This window comes from Phycodurus eques, unplaced genomic scaffold (genome assembly GCF_024500275.1).
Source record: "Phycodurus eques isolate BA_2022a unplaced genomic scaffold, UOR_Pequ_1.1 contig_27, whole genome shotgun sequence".
In the NCBI taxonomy this organism is placed as follows: Eukaryota; Metazoa; Chordata; class Actinopteri; order Syngnathiformes; family Syngnathidae; genus Phycodurus; species Phycodurus eques.
The window spans coordinates 394,419-415,136 of NW_026904024.1; the positions used below are offsets into that span (position 1 = coordinate 394,419).

General features: G+C 47.8%; 1 protein-coding gene across 2 annotated transcripts; it reads left to right on the forward strand.

Annotated features, from left to right (window-relative positions):
• Nucleotides 1-1,827: 1,827 nt before the first annotated feature.
• On the forward strand, nt 1,828-19,897 carry f13a1b (coagulation factor XIII, A1 polypeptide b). Of its 2 annotated transcripts, none has more exons than XM_061669838.1 (15): nt 1,828-2,039; nt 4,257-4,484; nt 8,398-8,586; nt 8,775-9,023; nt 10,654-10,772; nt 10,912-11,019; nt 11,236-11,410; nt 11,653-11,791; nt 13,136-13,239; nt 13,313-13,401; nt 16,801-16,954; nt 18,437-18,712; nt 18,853-19,013; nt 19,088-19,224; nt 19,388-19,897. In XM_061669838.1, the coding sequence occupies exons 2-15, from the start codon at nt 4,283-4,285 to the stop codon at nt 19,527-19,529; spliced, it is 2,244 nt and encodes a 747-aa protein (XP_061525822.1). In that variant the 5' UTR covers nt 1,828-2,039; nt 4,257-4,282; the 3' UTR covers nt 19,530-19,897. The 2 variants fall into 2 exon arrangements, with proteins under 2 accessions (XP_061525822.1, XP_061525824.1); XM_061669840.1 differs by lacking the exon at nt 1,828-2,039 and adding an exon at nt 2,381-2,496.
• Nucleotides 19,898-20,718: the final 821 nt, after the last annotated feature.

Consider the following 20,718-nt stretch of genomic DNA (forward strand, 5'->3'; position numbering starts at 1 on the left):
GCTCTTCTCTTGCCAGCTTTGCCCATCCAATCCATCCTCCTGCCTGACCGCAGCTGCTGGTATTCCTCCATGCCCTTGCCTAATGCATCAGAAACACACAGGCACCAACCACATCAAACTTCCTCCCAAAAATCCCAAGCTAAATTTGAATCGCAATATTTATTTAAAAGAAACAAAAGAAAAAAACTTTGGAATTAAGAGTATTTTCCCATATTGTTCATCCCTATTCCCGATGGATGACTAGGTAGTTTGAAAGCGTTCAAGCGTAACTCCACACAAGTCTGGCTCGGAGATTTTTATAGTGTTGAGCCACCTTGGCTAAGAGGTTTCATGACCCACTGCCAGCCCCGACAAATGTTGTCAAACAATTTCAAACTGTTTTGAACCTCTTTCGTAGCACAAAAGTTTTAACATTTTCCACTAATCTCTATTCTTCATGAATTTTACCGAATAATGAAATATTACTTTTGATTCATGTTTTTGTATCACAAAATCATGACTGACAATAATCGGTCTATCACATCAGAGCTTGATCTGCATTGCTGTAACTAGGTAAGTCGCATTCGTTTCGAGCGAAGATTGGACTCCGCCGAGGCTGCCCTTTGTCACCTATTCTGTTCACAACCTTCATGCACAGATTTTCTAGTCTTTGAGGAGGTCCGGTTTGATGACCACAGTATTCCATCTCTGCTTTTTGCAGATGATGTGGTTCTGTTGGCTTCACCAAGGCGCGATCTTCAACTCAGCCGGGGTGAGAATCAGCACCTCCAAATCTGAGACCACGGTACTCAGTGGAAAAAGGGTGGAGTGCCATCTCCAGATGGGGAATGAGATCCTCCCTCCAAGTGGAAGAGTTCAAGTATCTTGGGGTCTTGTTCACAAGTGAGGGAAGAACGGATCGGGAGATTAACTGGAGCATCGGTGCAGCGTCTGCAGTAATACAGACTCTATATCGGTCTGTCGTGGTGAAGTAGGAACTGAGTCAAAGCTCTCGATTTTACTGGTCAAGCTACGTTGCTAACCTCACCTACGGTCACGTGCTGTGAGTTGTGACCGAAAGAACGAGATCGCGGATACAAGCGGCCAAAATGAAAGAGTGCCCGGGCTCTCCCGTAGAGAACGGGAGGAGCGCAGAGTCCAGCCTCTGCTCCTCCGCATCGAGCGGAGCCAGGCGAGGTGGCCGATATGCAATTTTGTCTTCACCGTCATAAAAAGAAGTGTATTTCAGTTGGCCACCACCATTTGCTCTGTCGATCAAGATTGCCTTAAATATGAATGTCTCAAATTTGAAATCATCAGTAACTTCTGGAAAATAGGACTTGAAGCGTGGCTGTTTCAGCATGGGAGACATTTACCTTTGTTACTTCCCAGCATCATCATGCGGCCTTTGCGTTTGGTGCCACGCCCTCCTTTTAAGAGGAGGAATTGGAGCAAACCAAAGAAGACATACTGTCAAGGCTAAGTCTCAAGGCGGCCTTTGCATGTGTGCCAATTGCATCTTGGCTGTCACATGGCACACGAGTCATCCCTCTGTTCAGCTCTACTCAAACACAAACATGTAAGCAGACTCATATTGAGGTCTGGTTAATATTAGTGTGACGGATGCCCTGTCAAGAAATAAAGCGCTTCCTGTGAACGCCAAACCGAGGAGGAATGAGGACATGTTTTGTCTAGTTGCCATTGAGTCAGGTCCCAGCGAAGCGAACTGGATCGAATGATTGGAGGTCGTTTGTGCATCAGTTTCCGTGTGCGAAAAGGAATGTTAGTCAAACCGGTGGTGATTTTGTCTTTCATTCTTTCCAGCTGACTGCAAGCTGACCTCAGATTCCACATGTCCCTCTTAAAGTTGGACTGGCTGTCTTAACACACCCTTCAAGGGGGTGGAACCCCCTTGAAGGGTTCTGCCCACCAGTGTAATACCTCCCACTGATGGAAAGCTACATGGACTATTTAAGCAGAAATGTGAACGGGGGCAGGCGGAAGATTTCAGTCTTTCACCAAGGTCCGTCCAAACTTGGAGACCCTTTGCAAACTTCCTGGTGAGATCCACTTTGAATTCATTCTTGCGATGTCAACTTGCCATTTTGTTAAGAAAAAAAAGTGTATTGTTTGTTATGGAGCTGCTCAAGGGCACACTCTTGAGAGCGTTGTCTCAGTTCCAAACCGTTCATCGGGTGTGTCACTGAGGACGTGTCACAACCATCTTCGCGGAAGTACCCCTCCAGCAGTGGCAGAAGTTTGTTTTTCAAGGGGGGGAGGACTTCCAGAAACCATTCTTTGATATGTTACTGTTGTTTTGTCAACGGTGGTCGGGGGGGTGTTGAAAAAGTGGGGGAGGGCGTGCCCCCCCCCCCCCCTGTCCCCTGTCATAAATTACACTTATGCCTTTGAGTCACACGACTTGGCATGAGTCAGACTCGAGTTGCCAATTTTAGGACTTGACTTGGTATTCATGAGGCTCCACGTGACTTCGAGTTCAAACGCACAACTTCACAAGTAAGTCTTTCCTGTTTTCAGTGGAAAATCCGCATTTTCAGCAGCGTGGGCCATTTGTTTTGTTTTTGAAACAAACCCAAAAAAACGACACCGGACTTTCTGCCCTGCCTCACGCACACCCCGCCTTTCCCACCCAACGACAGATCAGGATTCAGCCCACACATTCACGGCCTGCCAGACCGTTGGAATTTATGCAACTCTTAAGACAATATCTCATAACTCATAACTGCGGGGTTGTTACAATAGAAATGATTTTAAAGACAATATAGTATATGGGTCATTTTCATATAATTTGATCAATAACCGCAAAGACAGAAATTCTAATTCAGAGATTTTCTTTTAATGTTGCCTTGGTTTTATATCGGTAAAAGTCCTCTTTTCAAAAAGTTGAACATTTTAGACATTCGTGGTAAAGACAATCCTTATGGACAGAGCAAATGGTGAAATAGCTGTACACTTCTGTTTATAACGGTAACGACAAAAGTGTATAACAGTAAAGACAAACAGCTTCAGAAAAATTGTGAGTTGCACAATTTACACGTGTTGCCCTTCCAACTCTGCAGATGCAAGTGCATAACTGATTCTAGCTACTCATTCAACCCATGACATGATGCATTGTGTTATTTTTCATGAAGAAGGCCGATTAACCGATAGGAGAGACATCCCATAAATCTTTACAAAACCTGTCGCAAAGCATCAAACTTCATTTCGGACACTTAAGGGTTAAGACATTTGGCCATGCAGAGTTTGAAACACGTGACTTTAGATTGTTGCTTTTTTCCTTTCTGAGAAACAAATTTGACCTTTTGATGGACAGCAACTGCCAAAAATGTCACATGAGTGAAAATTTATTGTTTTCTGAAAGGAAATTCAGTGAGCCATCTTTACCGTTATTGATCAAATGATACTAAAATGACCCATATATACTTATTTCATATTGTTCATTTACAGATGTTCATTGCTTTTTTTAATCTTAAGATCAGTAAAAAAAAAAACAAGCACTTTCTTCGGCAAGATTGCGTGACTTGCTTAATCCAAGTGATGACTTAACTCGATTTGCTTGAAATTTAGTCGTGACTTGACTTGCTTGATTTTTGTAACTTGGGACTGTGTCAAACTTGAAGGGTGAAGACTTAACCCTTGCAGTACGTATGACTTGAAAAGAACGAAATACTCCCACCTCTGCGCCATAATTATTATTTTATTTTTTGGGTGAGTCCAGTTGAGGCTGGCTGTCAAAGCGCGGTTAACACTCCTTTGCAGTTTGGTGAGCCTGGAGTCAAATGCGGAGAGTTAATTTGAGTGAGTGAGTGAGTGAGTGAGTGAGTGACACACACACACACACACACACACACACACAGTCTGTGGAAAACAGACACATAACTGGATGAGCCAAAATCTTCTTCAATGAAACCACAACAAAACCCAGAGAATTGTTTTGGGCAATCAAGAAAAGAGGATTGCTGTTAGTCCCTCGCTTTAAAAACCAAAGACCGAGTCCGAAACCTTGGTGTTCTGATAGATTCCGACCTGCCTTGTACCATCTGAAGAGCCAACAGAAGAGACGTCAGCCCCAAGTGTGTCTACTGGTTTCAAGTTTTCCAGGTTTTCCAGGTCTTAACCTGGACTTTTTAAGAGCATTTCCACTTTGAAATGACATTTCTTGCACTGTACGCTGTTTTAATTGTATTTGTTTGAAATGTTTCTAAGCTGTTTTGTGTATGAAATGCGCAATATAAATGCATTCGCTTCGCTTCCAGCCGTCACTCCGTGAAGCGTCACCGACATGCGGGCTCAATCTGACAGCGGCAGCGCGGCCTCCGCCGACGCCTCTCCCGCCGTTCCCGCTCCCGCTGGAGTCCGTCCAAAAGTGAGCAGCCGCGGCCGCACCGCCGCTCCCGCCGCCAACTCCAACTCGGACGAATGGGATATCCCCGAGTTCGAGCTCTTCGGTGCGGTTGGCCCGAGAGGACTTCCGCCCTTGACTGGTGAGGGGCGTAGATATCGTTACATACAGTACAGCATCCCTATAGGTGAGGGGGGGCACTTTGTTTGCGTGAACAGCAGCGGCAGTTGCTAGGGAGGAATCAATTAGAAATACTTGGTGACTCGACTTGACCCAGGCCTTTTGCCATTGACTCCACTTTCAGACTGACATAGTTTGGAATTTTCTAAATGTGTTGTTTTTTTGCTTTTTTACTGCAGTGGTTGTCAAACTTTTTAAACCAAGTACCACCTCCAAATAACACCAGAATAGCCAACATTAAAATACAGTATGAAAAAGACCCCAAGATACTTGAACTCCTCCACTTGGGGCAGGATCTCATCCCCGACCCGGAGAGGGCACGCCACCCTTTTCCGACTGAGGACCACGGTCTCAGATTTGGAGGTGCCGATTCTCATCCCGGCCGCTTCACACTCGGCTGCGAACTGCTCCAGTGAGAGTTGGAGGTCACGGCTTGATGAAGCCAACGGAACCACATCATCTGCAAAAAGCAGAGATGCAATACTGAGGCCACCAAACCGGACCCCCTCTACGCCTCGGCTGCGCTTAGAAATTCTGTCCATAAAAGTTATGAACAGAATCGGTGACAAAGGGCAGCCTTGGCGGAGTCCAACCCTCACCGGAAACGAGTCCGACTTACTGCCGGATATGCGGACCAAACTCTGACTCCGATCGTACAGGGAACGAACAGCCCGTATCAGGGGGTTCGGTACCCCATACTCCCGAAGCCCCCCCCCCCCCCACAGGACACCCCCGAGGGACACGGTCGAACGCCTTCTCCAAGTCCACAAAACACATGTAGACTGGTTGGGCGAACTCCCATGCACCCTCGAGGACCCTGCCGAGGGTGTAGAGCTGGTCCACTGTTCCACGGACAGGACGAAAACCACACTGCTCCTCCTGAATCTGAGATTCGACTTCCCGACGGACCCTCCTCTCCAGCACCCCTCAATAGACCTTACCAGGGAGGCAGAGGAGTGTGATCCCCCTGTAGTTGGAACACACCCTCCAGTCCCCCTTCTTAAAAAGGGGGACCACCACCCCAGTCTGCCAATCCAGAGGAACTGTCCCCGATGTCCACGTGATGTTGCAGAGGCGTGTCAACCAGGACAGTCCGCCAACATCCAGAGCCTTGAGGAACTCCGGGCGAATCTCATCCACCCCCGGGGCCTTGCTACCGAGGAGCTTTTTAACCACCTCGGTGACCTCAACCCCAGAGATAGGAGAGCCCGCCTCAGAGAACCCAGACTCTGCTCCCTGATGGGAAGGCGTGTCTGTGGAATTGAGGAGGTCGTCGAAGTATTCTCCCCACCGGCTCACAACGTCCCGAGTCGAGGTCAGCAGAGCCCCATCCCCAATATACACAGTGTTGGTGGTGCACTCCTGAGACGCCGGATGGTGGACCAGAATTTCCTCGAAGCCGTCCGGAAGTCTTTCTCCATGGCCTCACCGAACTCCTCCCATGCCCGAGTTTTTGCTTCAGTGACCACCAAAGCTGCATTCCGCTTGGCCAGCCGGTACCCATCAGCTGCCTCAGGAGTCCCACAGGGCAAAAAGGCCCGATAGGACTCCTTCTTCAGCTTGACGGCATCCCTCACCATTGGTGTCCACCAACGGGTTCGGGGATTGCCGCCACTACAGGCACCGACCACCTTACGGCCACAGCTCCGGTCGGCCGCCTCAGCAATGGAGGCGCGGAACATGGTCCACTCGGACTCGATGTCCCTCGCCTCCCCCGGAACATGAGCAAAGTTCTGTCGTAGGTGGGAGTTGAAACTCCTTCTGACAGGGGATTCCGCCAGACGTTCCCAGCAGACCCTCACAAAACGTTTGGGCCTGCCACGCCGGACCGGCATCTTCCCCCATCGGAGCCAACTCACCACCAGGTGGTGATCCGTTGACAGCTCCGCCCCTCTCTGTACCCGGGTGTCCAAGACATGCGGCCGCAAGTCCGATGACACGACCACAAAGTCGATCATCGAACTGCGCCCGAGGGTGTCCTGGTGCCAAGTGCACGTGTTGACACCCTTAAGCTTGAACATGGTGTTCGTTATGGACAATCCGTGATGAGCACAGAAGTCCAATAACAGAAGACCGCTCGGGTTGTGATCGGGGGGGCCGTTCCTCCCAATCGCGCCCTTCCAGGTCTCACTGTCATTGCCCACGTGAGCATTGAAGTCCCCCAGTAGAACGATGGAGTCCCCAGCGGGAGCGCTCTCCAGCACCCCCTCCAAGGACTCCAAAAAGGGTGGGTACTCTGAACTGCTGTTTGGCGCATAGGCACAAACAACAGTCAGGACCCGTACCCCGACCCGAAGGCGGAGGGAGGCTACCCTCCCGTCCACCGGGGTGAACCTCAACGTACGGGTGCCGAGCCGGGGAGCAATAAGTATACCCACACCTGCTCGGCGCCTCTCACAGTGGGCAACTCCAGAGTGGAAGAGAGTCCAACCCCTCTCGAGAGGACTGGTACCACAATATAATGGATACTGAAATCCTTTTTACTTTTGTACTAAGTACATTTCAGTGTGTACCTTTTTCCTTTATTTAAGGAAAGATGTTGACGCCGTACTTCAGCTTTGAACAATTGTTTTTTTTTTTTTTTTTGACACGTGTATCTGTACTTCTACTTAAACACGCAGGGTGAGTCATTTTGCTCCCTCTGCCGAAGAGCGCAACTTCTTATCTTGTAGGAAACATGCTGGAGTTTTGCGGATACGACTGACAAGATGAGCGACAGAATGATCGACAGTCAAACAGGACGAACTCCGCTCCTGTCGCCTCGTCGCACGAAGGCTTTTTGTTGTTCGACAGATACGCATGCTCATAACTGGCGTGGCTAATCGTCGTCCGAACAGTGAACGTGGTTGTCATTGTGCTGCCAGATATGACACTTCTTTTAAGACCCATCCCCTAAAACGTTGTTTTTAGACAATTGTCACTTGCGATAAGTAGAGACATTTTCCATTATAATGACAAAAATACATTATTCTGACCATTTGTTTTTCCTAATTATTTCTACTTATCATATGTAGGCACCAAATGTTTAAATTACTGGCCATTCATTTTAGCATTTTTAAAAATATTTTTTTCATGAAAAACAGCTGACAAACCATCAATATTGATCATCCAGTTCAACCATCAACAGTACACTTTTATTTAATTTGCAACATATACACACACACACACACATATACATAATATATCCATATATATATTAGGGATGGAATGATATGAATATCTCATGGTTTCGGTTCTATCACGGTATTTATTTCAGGGTACGATAATTAACGCGACATCGTGGGAAAGCTCCCGATATTGCAGGAGAGCCCAAAACCTCTCTTTCCGAGAATTCCCCGCCACAGCGAGTCACTCGCATGATTTTCGGGCGCAGCTTTTACGCCGGACTTAACAATGAAAGGAACATTTTGTTTGAATACCTATTGAATGAATTACTCGAATTACAGTAATAGGATCGCAATTCAGAGATCTGCAAATCAGTGCTAATGTTAGAATGTTTGCTCAAGAGGACACGCTGGCTGTGTGAGTTGCTCCGCTGAACTGGTCAAGAACAAACTTAGCTTGATGATGTCATTTCTTTCAAGTAGCTCACTTTTTTTTCTTGGTGAAAAAGGTTGAGTAACATTGTTGCGTTGACATGTTGAGAATCATAACTTGAGAAGATAATGATTACTATTTCAAAGAACAAAGTTTTAGTCACGACCAGGAAGATGTATGAACAAAATCACAAACGCTGATTTCAAACAAATGTTCTCTGTTCTATTTGATATTTAAATTGGTCAACAAAGGGAGGGGCAAGAGAATAGAAAATGCTTGGGGATGCCCAAGACTTAGTTGGTATTTGAAATAATATTTCCGAATTGCTCTTACTACAGAGTTCCTCGACATCTTGGATGTGGACATGATGAAGAAACGAGACGGGACCAACAAGATTCTCCACCATACGGCCCTCTACCATTCGGACAATCTCATTGTCCGTCGAGGGCAAGAGTTCCAGTTTAACATCACCTTCAACCGTCCGTACAACCCAAGCAAGGACAAGTTTGCCGTGGAGCTTGTCATCGGTGAGCGAACGCATCCGCACAGCCGTACTTGTGCTTGGTTACTTTCCACCATTGAATGGTTTGATGTTGTCGACCAGAAGAAAGATTGATGGCGAATGCATTGTCTTGTGGTCGCTAAAAGCCACAAGTACTTTTGCTACCTCTTCAAATCCGTGGATCAGTCAGTGCTGTCTTGCATCATCCCCCAGGTGCCAATCCTCAGTACAGCAAGAACACCTACGTTCCTGTCTTCCCGACCGAGGACAGACAGAGCTCCTGGCCGGGCCGTGTCATCCGGACCTCTGACAACGTTCTCACTATGGGTGTCATGCCCGCTGCCAACTGCATCGTGGGCAAGTACCAGATGTATGTCGCTGTGGGGACCCCATACGGCATCCGGAGGACCAAGCGGGACAAGAGCCGTTACATCTATGTTCTCTTCAATCCGTGGGAGGCAGGTGAGTTCAGCCTGCTCCAGTATATTGGCCTGGAGACACGAGGGGCCGATAGGTCATTCAGGGTTACCTGAATTAGGATTATCCCAGACACCGCTGAAACGCTCTCACATGATCGTGTTTCAGTAGCTTTTTAGTGAAGTTATCAATATTAAGATTATCAAGCAAGTGTAAATATCAAAGACAACCCAAGTAAATAATCTAATTCTAAATGGTGAGTTTATTTATTAAGGGGAAAAAACTCTTCAAAGGTACCTGGCCCTGTGTGAAAAAGTCATTGCCCGCCAAGCCTAATAACTGGTTGGGCCACCCTCAGCAGCAACAACTCAAATCACGCATTTTCCAGAACTGCCAATGATATTTTGGCCCAGTCTGCCTTGCAGAATTGCCTTAATCCAGCAGCACTGGAAGATTTTCCAGCATGAACAGCCTTCTTAAGGTCATGCACTGCAAAAACTCAAACTCCTAGCAAGGTTATTTGTCTTATTCTAGTCAAAAGTCTCAAAACTAATATGATAAAACTTCAAATAAGACTCATCACCTGAAAAAGGAAATAGTTTTTGACAAATTTCACTTGTGCGTTCCAGTTGTTTGAGTGTGCGTGTGTGTGCCTGTGTGTGTGTGTGTGTTTCAGTAGTGGTGTGATAGTACCCCTCTTTGAGCCGTCACTTTATCATGATCCCATCGCAACGATCCTAGGAGCTAAATTGTCTGGTGCTCGATCCCCCTGCAAGGGTCACCCATGGCAAACAGGTCGTAGGTGTAGAAACAGATGAAGCAAGGCTCAGAAATCCTCTCATTTTTGGACAACGTTTTCCTCACCTGGAGCCCCTCTGGAGCCTTGCCTGGAGGTGGGGGCCAATAGCAAATGTCTCGTGGCCGGGTCTGCCCCCACGGGGTCCGGCTGGGCACGACCCGAAAAGGCAACGGGTGATTTCGGTGGGGGCGTGGAGGATGACGTCCGGACGGCTTCGAGGAAATTCTCGTCCGCCATTCGATGTCTCAGGAGGGGGAAGCAGTGCACCACCAATAATGTGTATAGTGGGGACAGGGTGCTGCTGACCTCAACTCGGGATGTGAGTTGGTGGAGAGGATACCTCGCAGACCTACTCAAATCCACCAACACGCCTTTCTATGAGGAAGCAGAGGCCTCTGTCACTGATTCTGTTCATTACCTTTAGAAACAGAATTTCTAGGGGTAGCCAGCATTGCGTCTGCAGTGAGGCATCTGGTTAGGATGCCTCCCAGACGCCTAACTTGTGAGGTGTTCCGTGCACGTCCCACTGGGAGGAGGCCCCGGGGACGACCTAGGACACGCTGGAGAGGCTTTGTCTCCCGGCTGGGCTGGGAACGTGTCGGGATCTCCCCGGAAGAGCTGGACAAGGTGGCTGGGGGGAGGGGAGTCTGGGCTCCTCTGCTTAAGCTACTGCCCCTGCAACCTGACCCCCGCACAGGCAGAAGAAAATGGATGGATGGATGGAAGGTGTGAGAGTATTTTAGTGTTGTGTATGTGAGTATTTAAATTGCGCTATCACAGTATTTCAGTCGTTATCCTGAATTATGTTCCTGACACCCCCTCGTATGGACAACTGATCTTGGAAACGTGAGCTTGTCTTACGGTGTCTTCCCTCAGCTGATGCAGTGTTTCTGAATGACGAGGTGGAGAGGGAAGAGTGCGTGATGGCAGAGACGGGAATCATCTACCATGGCTCTTATGACGATATCGCCGAGAGACACTGGAACTATGGCCAGGTGGTCTACAAACGGACTCCTTGTGTCATTTCTGACCTGGCTCATCTGTCTATTTTAGAAATCAAATGTGGCCCTCGAGGGCAAATGTTTGCCCAGGCCTATTCTTTTTTGACGTTGTCATTCTTTCTTCTGTGTCTAGTTTAACTATGGCGTTCTAGATGCGTGCCTGTACATCATGGACAGGTCTGAGATGCCCATCATCAACAGAGGGGACCCCATCAAGGTGGCTAGAAAGGCTTCCGCCATGGTGAGAGTGAACATGAGAAAAATCTCTTCCTGATACAAGTGCTATAAAAACATTGTACCGTGAGGTACGACATGAACTGATGGTGGCCGCTGACCAGATATTGTGAGGTTTGCTGCTGCCACAAATTCAAAGCAAAACTTGAGGTACTCAGAAGTCAAGGTACCGCTGTACTCTATCACAACACCAACTGGTTCGCAATTATCAAATCAAATACAGCTCGACTCTCGCGACGACAATGGGGTGCTGGTGGGGAACTGGAGCGGCGACTACACCTACGGAGTTGCGCCCACGGCCTGGACCGGCAGCACCGAAATCCTCCTCACTTATGCCAGCAGCAAGACGCCTGTGTGCTACGCTCAGTGCTGGGTCTACGCCGCCGTATTCAACACCTGTGAGTATGATTGCAGAATTAGGGGAATTTTCAAAGCACGGGAAATAACAGGAATTAACCAGGAATTTACGTCACTGAAAGTTGTCTCTTACAAGTGTCTTTACTTTTATTGATCAAGTGACACATACAGTATATGTTATATATTTTGCACAATCCGACACTTCCCCCAGGCAGAGGTAACTTTTATGCCTGAAAGTGTTCAAAGTATGAACACTTCTGGGTTTTTGGTCCTCTTTTGGCAGTCCTGCGTTGCCTGGGTATCCCGTCGCGAATCGTCACCAACTACTACTCCGCCCACGACAACGATGGAAACCTCAAGTCTGACATCATCCTGGATGAAAACGGCCGGATAGATCGCAAACGTACTCGGGACTCCATCTGGTAGAAGTCCTGCTCTCCTTCCTCTTCACAGGGTTTTTACTGTCTCAAATTGGGGCAGATGTAGTAGCATTCGCACATATCGAAAGCCATTTGAGCATTTATTAAAAGAAACCGTACGTTGTATGTACCGGCACTAGCCAAAACACAGTATTCTGATGAATGCAGTAATGCGTTTATGGAAAAGGAATTCAATGGAATAATTAACCAATGTGAGGGGGTTGCCATGTTGCGCGAAGTCATCAGCTGTCGATGTGAAGTGACGTTGAAGCGCGAGTAGACAGTCGACTGCGAGTAGGCCGCTCCGTTGAATTGTTTCAGCTAACAGATTGCAGAGAGCGATGTATTTTGCAGGTGGTATACTACGGGTCTCTCCCCACGACGTATGTTGTTTTTATGCATTATTAACATTATTCAGTGTTGAAGATAGCTTGATTAAAAAAATCTAACAATGCTCTTGAACAATCCACCGTCTGAGAAGTGTTGTAAAACGCCACATCTTCCCTCACTCTGCGGAGCCATACTGCGTAATTGTCGTCCTCAAGATTGAGAGTCTGGATTTTTTTTTTTTTTTTGCCCAAAACAAGTGAAAAAGATGAGATACATTCGAGTAAGCTTGTTTGGATAAAAAAGGATCATTGTAGTGCCTCGATGTGCTGAACTGTGTCAGCCACAAAGGTAAGTGCGTGGATATTTCCTTCCTTCTATTAAACTGCTTAGCATGTTCAGCGGTTTTATTTATTGCATCTCTCATGGCTCTAAGACTTTCGAAAAACAGTTTAGGAACATGAAGTAACCACAGTCGTTTGCTTTTGTTAAGTATTAAAGTCTTGGCCGCCGTGAGTGCAGACTGCCGTGGACGGCTGGCACCATTTCACTCAACAATATCGTAATCTTCTTCTTCTTCTTCCTTTCGACCTGTCCCGTTAGGGGTCGCCACAGCGCGTCATCCTTTCCCATGTACTCAACAATATCGTAATAATACTGTTATATTTTGTGTGTATTAAATTAGCGATGGAACATAATGTTGGTGGTGGTGTTCTGATGATGTTTGTGCGCAACGGTGTATAATGAGCACTATAAGGTATAATACCAACTTGAATGATGCACTGTTTGGTAACTCAAGCAAGATAACGATTTTTTAAATTTTCAGAGAAGTAGTGATTTTTGACCGGAAACGGGTCGGGCGGGGCTGACCATTTATAAGGCCTTGTAAACACAGAAGGATTTTAAAAATATTCACAGATTCTGTTACAGACCCCGGATATATGTGTGTACAAAAACAGCAAAATGAATGAATTTTAACAACTGCTCAGGTTTATCCTACTTTCCGCTTGTCGCCACCAGGAACTACCATTGCTGGAACGAGTGCTTCATGTCCAGACCGGACCTCCCGCCCGGCTTCGGAGGCTGGCAGGTTGTGGATGCGACACCGCAGGAGAACAGTGATGGTAAATGTGGACGTTTGTGAAACATTGCCTGACTCGAGACATAATGATGCAAACTCGGTCCCTCTCCTTGAAGGCTTGTACAGATGCGGCCCGGCGTCCGTCCACGCCATTAAACATGGTGAAATCTGCTTCCCCTTCGACGCCGCCTTTGTATTTGCGGAGGTGGGTCTGGTCTATCTCAGTATTTTCCAACCTGGTGGTGGCTGGTGGAGTTTTCTCATTTACAGGTGCATCTCAATAAATTACATGTTTCTGTCATTCCATTCAAATAGACATATTACTCACATTATATTGATTAATTATAATTTCCTGCCGTTTTTCTCCCGAGAGGACTGAAATCAGGTCATTCGAATTTCTCGACCTCATCCACATTGCTAGGGATGACCTCCGCCTTCCTTTTCCACTACCGAGCCAGCGTGCTCTCACAAGTGGGTCTTCTCCACGCAGGCAACCAATCAGAGCAAAGTCCAAATATGGACAAAGTGGATACGAAATTTAGTCAAACAGAAGTAGCTGTCGGGGGGGGGGTTTAGTGAAATTGATACTTTTAAATTAAGTCCATGTTAGCGAGTCACTCTACGGAGGTCGAAATAGCCAAAATAAGGGACCTTTAAAGTATTTAAAATAAGCACTTTAAGCAACTGTCTGATGGCGCTAAGAAGCAAAAACACAGTTCGCCTTAACAACAACGAACACACTAACCACTGCGCTAAACTCATGGTCTCAGCACACCAAAAACTGTACTCTTAAGGCGCTGCCAGTGAGGTCATAGCAGAGGTGGGTAGAAGAGCAAAATATTATACTCAAGTAGGAGTACTGCTACTTTAGAATAATACGACGCAAGTAAAAGTACAAATTAGTCCTCCAAATAATTACTTGAGTAAGAGAAAGAACGTACTCCATGAAAAAAATTACTCAAGTACTGAGTACATGGTGAGTAACTTAAATCAGCATGAACTTCAAATAAAATAAAATATGAATGTGCAAATTCAGATATAATTTAACAATATAACTTAATCTAAAAAATATAAAATAACAAATAACCGTCACCTTGTCACGGCAGAGGGGTTTGTGTGTCCCAATGATCCTAGGAGCTAGGTTGTCTGGGGCTTTATGCCCCTGGCAGGGTCACTCGTGACAAACAGGTCCTAGGTGAGGGACCAGACAAAGCACGGCTCGAAGGCCCCTTATGATGACGACAAAAAAATTGACTCAGGTTTCCCTTGCCCGGACGCGGGTCACCGGGGCCCCCCTCTGGAGCCAGGCCTGGAGGTAGGGCTCGAAGGCGAGCGCCTGGTGGCCCGGCCTGCACCGGTGGGGCTCGGCCGGTCACAGCCCGAAAGGGTAACGTGGGCCCCCCTTCCCATGGGCTCACCACCTGTGGGAGGGAGCATAGGGGTCGGGTGCAGTGCGAGCTGGGCGGTGGCCGAAGGCAGGGACCTTGGCGATCCGATCCCCGGCTACAGAAGCTGGCTCTAGGGACGTGGAATGTAACCTCTCTGGCAGGGAAGGAACCCGAGCTGGTGTGTGAGGTCAAGAAGTTCCGACTAGATATAGTCGGACTCGCCTCCGTGCACAGCTTGGGCTCTGGTACCGGTCCTCTCGAGAGGGGTTGGACTCTCTTCCACTCTGGAGTTGTCCACGGTGAGAGGCGCCGAGCAGGTGTGGGTATACTTATTGCTCCCCGGCTCGGCGCCTGCACGTTGGGGTTCACCCAGGTGGACGAGAGGGTAGCCTCCCTCCGCCTTCGGGTAGGGGGACGGGTCCTGACTGTTGTTTGTGCCTATGCACCAAACAGCAGTTCAGAGTACCCACCCTTTTTGGAGTCCTTGGAGGGGGTGCTGGATAGCGCTCCCGCTGGGGACTCCATCGTTCTGCTGGGGGACCGATCAGAACCCGAGCGGTGTTCTGTTATTGGACTTCTGTGCTCATCACGGATGAGGCCATGGAAAAAGACTTCCGGACGGCTTCGAGGAAATTCTGGTCCACCATCCGGCGTCTCAGGAGGGGGAACCAGTGCACCATCAACAATGTGTATTTGGGGGATGGGGCGCTGCTGACCCCGACCCGGGACGTTGTGAGCTGGTGGGGAGAATATTTCAAAGACCTCCTCAATTCCACCGACACGCCTTCCCATGAGGAAGCAGAGGTTAGGTCTCTGAGGCGGGCTATCCTATCTAGAGGGTTGAGGTCACCGAGGTGGTTAAAAAGCTCCTCGGTGGCAAGGCCCCGGGGGTGGATGAGATTCGCCCAGAGTTCCTAATGGCTGTGGATGTTGTGGGGCTGTCCTCTGCAACACAGGCTGCAGTGTTCTGAATGAGTTGCAGCTTTTTACTGCTCTTTGGAGGAGTCCAGTCAGAAGACCATTACAATCGTCGCGGGCGTGCAGGAGCCTATCCCAGCTGTCATCGGGCAGGAGGCGGGGTACACCCTGAACTGGTTGCCAACCAATCACAGGGCACATACAAACAAACAACCATTCGCACTCACAGTCATGCCTACGGGCAATTTAGAGTCTCCAATTAATGACAGATCTGGCCAAAGTTACAAAATAATTTCTGCTGCACTTAAGATTCCTAAGAGCACAGTGGCCTCCATAATCCTTAAATGGAAGACGTTTGGGACGATCAGAACCCTTCCTCGAGCTGGCCGTCCGGCCAAACTGAACAATCGGGGGAGAAGAGCCTTGGTGAGAGAGGTAAAGGAGAACCCAAAGATCACTGTGGCTGAGCTCCAGAGATGCAGTCGGGAGATGGGAGAAAGTTTTAGAAAGTCAACCATCACTGTAGGCCTCCACCAGTCGGGCCTTTATGGCAGAGTGGTCCGACGGAAGCCTCTACTCAGTGCAAGACACATGAAAGCCCACATGGAGTTTGCTGGGAAAAAAACACCACAAGGACTCCAAGATGGTGAGAAATAAGATTGTCTGGTCTGATGAGACCAAAATAGAACGTTTTGGCCTTAATTCTAAAACCAGGCACTGCTCATCACCTGTCCAATACAGTCCCAAGAGTGAAGCATGGTGGTGGCAGCATCACGCTGCGGGGGTGTTTTTCAGCCGCAGGGACAGGGCGACCGGTTGCAATCGACGGAAAGATGAATGCGGCCAAGTACAGGGATATCCTGGATGAAATCCTTCTCCAGAGTGCTCAGGACCTCAGACCGGGCCGAAAGGTTCACCTTCCAACAAGACAATGACCCTAAGCGCACAGCTAAAATAACGAAGGAGTGGCTTCAGAACAACTCCGTGACTGTTCTTGAATGGCCCAGCCAGAGCCCTGAGCCCAACCCAATTGAGCATCTTTGGAGAGACCCGAAAATGTCTGTCCACCAACGTTCACCATCCAACCTGACAGAATTGGAGAGGATCTGCAAGGAGGAATGGCAGAGCATCCCGTAAAGATATCCTTTTTTAACCGAATCGCTACCTGTGTATCTCGATATGTGTCGGATCGGCCTTATGTCAGAGATTCCCAACTCTACTTCTGACACCGATTTTGTTTTGGGTCTTCATGGTTTTTTTGTTTTTGGGTCTTCATGCGCATTCTCCTCCGTCCGCAGGTGAACAGTGACATGGTGTTTTATTCCCGGAGGAAAGATGGCAGCATGGAGCCGGTCAAGGTTAATCGCACCCACATTGGCCGCCTGGTTTTGACGAAAGATCCTGGCGGGTTGAGTCGCCGTGACATCACTGATCAGTACAAGTTTCCTGAAGGTGGGTAAGAAGCCCCTACCATAGAATCTATCATAAACGCCGCCTTTTCCGCCATATCGGATGGTGAAAAGTGGGGCGATCGTTGGAGATGCCCCATTCATGCAGTGCGTGGAGATGCTCCAACTGTTTTATACTCCGAAGTCCGATGTGATGGGATCAAGGCCTTCCGCACACCGGGTGATGTGGCCCGAACCCGACTGAACTCTTGCGCAGCGTGCGGGATTTGGCAGCTCGTTTCATGATTGAGCGGCCATTGGTTTTGCGGTGATTCAAAATGTGATCTTATTCGCCGTTGCATGATGTAGCGACATCGCAGATTGCAACCAATCAAAATGCGCATAAACTTGCACACATAGCAAAAATACATTTCTGGGTTTTACGTTAGCTAGACCCAAGCTGCTGCAACACCGCTAAACAATACAAATACAGTGTATACAGTATACATAATATTGTGTTTTACCACAATACTTAAATAGATTTATAATTTGACAATTGTATATGTACCCGTGGATGAAACACTGAAGTTTGCAGTCCAGTTACGTGCGTTACAATAACAATTTAAATCCACTTAATATATTTATATATTAAGTGGCCGGCACGGTGAGCGACTGGTTAGCAAATCAGCCTCACAGTTCTGGGGACCGGGGTTCAAATCCCGGCCCCGCCTGTGCGGAGTTTGCATGTCCTCCCCGTGCCTGGGTGGGTTTTCTCCGGGCACTCCGGTTTCCTCCCACATCCCCAAAATGATTGAAGACTCTGAATTGCCCGTAGGTGTGAATGTGAGTGCGGATGGTTGTTTGTCTCTATGTACCCTGCGATTGGTGGGCGAACAGTCCAGTGCAAACTGTAGGCCGGACCCAGGCCCGGATAAATGCAGAGGGTTGCGTCAGGAAGGGCACCCGGCTTAAAACTTTGCCAAACAAATCTGAAATCCTTCACCTAAAGAATTCCATACCGGATCGGTCGTGGCCCGGGTTAACAACGTCCGCCCCCCGGCGCCGTTATAATCATAATATTTCGGCACCGAAATAGTGAGTATATTGGTCGAAGGATGATGAGGATGGAGCTGCTTGAGGAAGACCAAAGAGAAGGTTGACGGATGTCGTGAGGGAAGACCTGGGGGCAGTTGGAGTTCGAGAGGAGGATGCAGGAGATGGAGGCTTACATGGAAAAGGAGGACGCGCTGTGGCGACAAGACCAAAGGAAAAGAAGAAGATACAGTATATTGTGAAATGCCATAGACAGGTTAATGGGATTTGCATAGATGTTGCGGTAATTATTAACCCTCAAACAACTGCTACTGCAAAAGATGAGCTTTGTATGTTTTAGTTTAGCCTGGGCTGTTCGTGGAGGTTACAGAGAGTCTTCGCCACGCGCATGTGCATACGCACTTCCGGTGCATTTTTCCCCCCAAATCTAATCATCTGTAAGCAATTTCTTTTTAAGGGTAATGTTGTAACATGACTTTGAAATGATATTAAGGCAGCGCTGAGGAGCGGACAGTCCTGGAGAAAGCAGAGACGTACAACTGTAAAAGCGAGAAGTCCGACCTCCCTCCGGGTGATGTCGACCTGGTTGTGTCCCACACCGAAGTCAGCCTCGGTGATGACTTCGAGTTGAATCTGAAATTCGCCAATCGCAGCAGCCGTCGGCGTACTGTGGAAGCGTACGTCAGCGGCAGCGTGATCTACTACACGGGCCTGATCAGCTCCGAGTTCCTGTTCACAACCCCGTCTGTCGAGATTGGGCCAGATGGCAGTAAGTGTGTGTTGCCTCGGTTGTCTTTCATTAAAACGTTGCGTGGACCCTGAATTTAAGAGAAACAAATTCAGATTCAAATGCACACAAGGGCAGCCGCTTGAAAAACCTGCTCAAGTACTCGTGTGTGTGCTCTGCAGGTGCGAATGAGTCTGTCACCGTGGATTCCAAGCAGTACATGAAGTTGCTGGTTGAGCAGTCAAACCTGCACTTCATCGTCACAGGGAAGGTCACCGAGACGGGACAGATCGTCAGTGCCATGAAAGTCGTCCGCCTGCGCAACCCCAAACTCACGGTCAAGGTGCAGAGCGAACGCCCATCGATGTCACATTCAAATGACACCGACGCTGACGTCGCGTGTCCGCCTCGTGTCAGGTGACGGGCCCCGGGACAGTGAGCGAGGAGATGATAGCTACGGTGGAGTTCACAAACCCCTTAACCATCAGCCTGGAGGATGTCTCCATCCGCATGGAAGGAGCCGGACTCATGCTTCCCAAGTCCAAATACTACAGGTGAGCCCCACGGGACCGAGATCGAATGGCTTGACTTTTGACTTCCTAAAACGCAACGTGACAACTCGACTCGACCGGACTCGATTTTCGGCACAGTAACGCGGGACTGAGTTGCGACTCGCACGCGTGTGACTCCGTCCCACCTCTCCCGTCCCGCTGTCAGGCTCATCGCTGGAGGCTCGTCACTCACCTGGAGCGAGTTCTTCACACCGCAAAGGGCGGGGACCAGCGGCATGATCGCCACCCTGGACTGTCCCGCTCTCAGGCAGGTGCACGGCGAGGTCACGCTCACTATCCGAGCCTGAGGAAAAGCCGCTTTCCCCGCTCTGTTCTGTATGTGCTATCGATATGATGTGCAGACTCGCGCTGACCTTGTTACCCTAAAAAGAAAAAGCACCAAAGTGTCAATGCTTTTAAGTCCAGGCTGAAAACGATTCTTTTTTTTCTCATGATTACGATTGAGCGTTGTCCATTGTAAAATGATCTGTCTTGTACTTTACATTTTTGGGAATTTTAGTCTCTTTGCTTCAAAATGCTTTGAAGTTTCCTTTTACATTTCTGTACTTTTGCTTTTGGGTTAGTGACAAATACTTCATCCTTTCCCATATAGATGTAATGCATATTTTTAGGTTCCAGAAAAACGGGTTTGAACAAGTCTCATATATTGAATAACTTTTCTGTTTTATGTCATTTTTTTAACAGTATTTGTAACTTCACGACAAAAAGAAATGTCAGGTGGCACAACCAGATATTTATAAAAATATATTCTAATCTTTATTTTAAGATTAATTCTTTGAAAAATATCCCTTAGGGTGTCTACACTAAGTCACAGATTATTATTTTATATATATTATTATTTTCAGTTTTGCATTCTATATGTCAGGTTTTATGTATAGGTAACGTTAAATTTTACATTTAAAGACGGAAGAATACTCATAGATTTAGTATAATACATACACATACAACCCCAATTGTATGTTGGGACGTTGTGTTGAACATAAATAAAAACAGAATTGGACCTTTATTTCATTGAATACACTACAAAGACAACATATTTCATGTTCAAACTGATAAACTCTCTTGTTTTGAGCAAATCATCATGAACTTGGAATTTGATGGCTGCGACACGTTCCCAAAAAGCTGGGACAGGCTCATGTTTACCACTGTGTTACATCGCCTTTTCTTTGAACAACATTCAATAAACGTTTGGGAACTGAGGACACGAATTGTTGAAGCTTTGTACTTTGTACGTGGAATTCTTTCCCATTCTTGCTCGATGTACAGCTTCAGCTGTTCCACAGTCCGGGGTCTCCGTTGTGGTATTTCACGCTTCATAATGCGCCACACATTTTCAACGGGAGACAGGTCCGGACCGCAGGCGGGCCACTCTAGTACCCGCACTCTTTTAGTACGAAGCCACGCTGTTGTAAGACGTGCAGAATGTGGTTTGCCATTGTCCTGCTGAAATAAGCAGGGGCGTCCGTGAAAAAGACG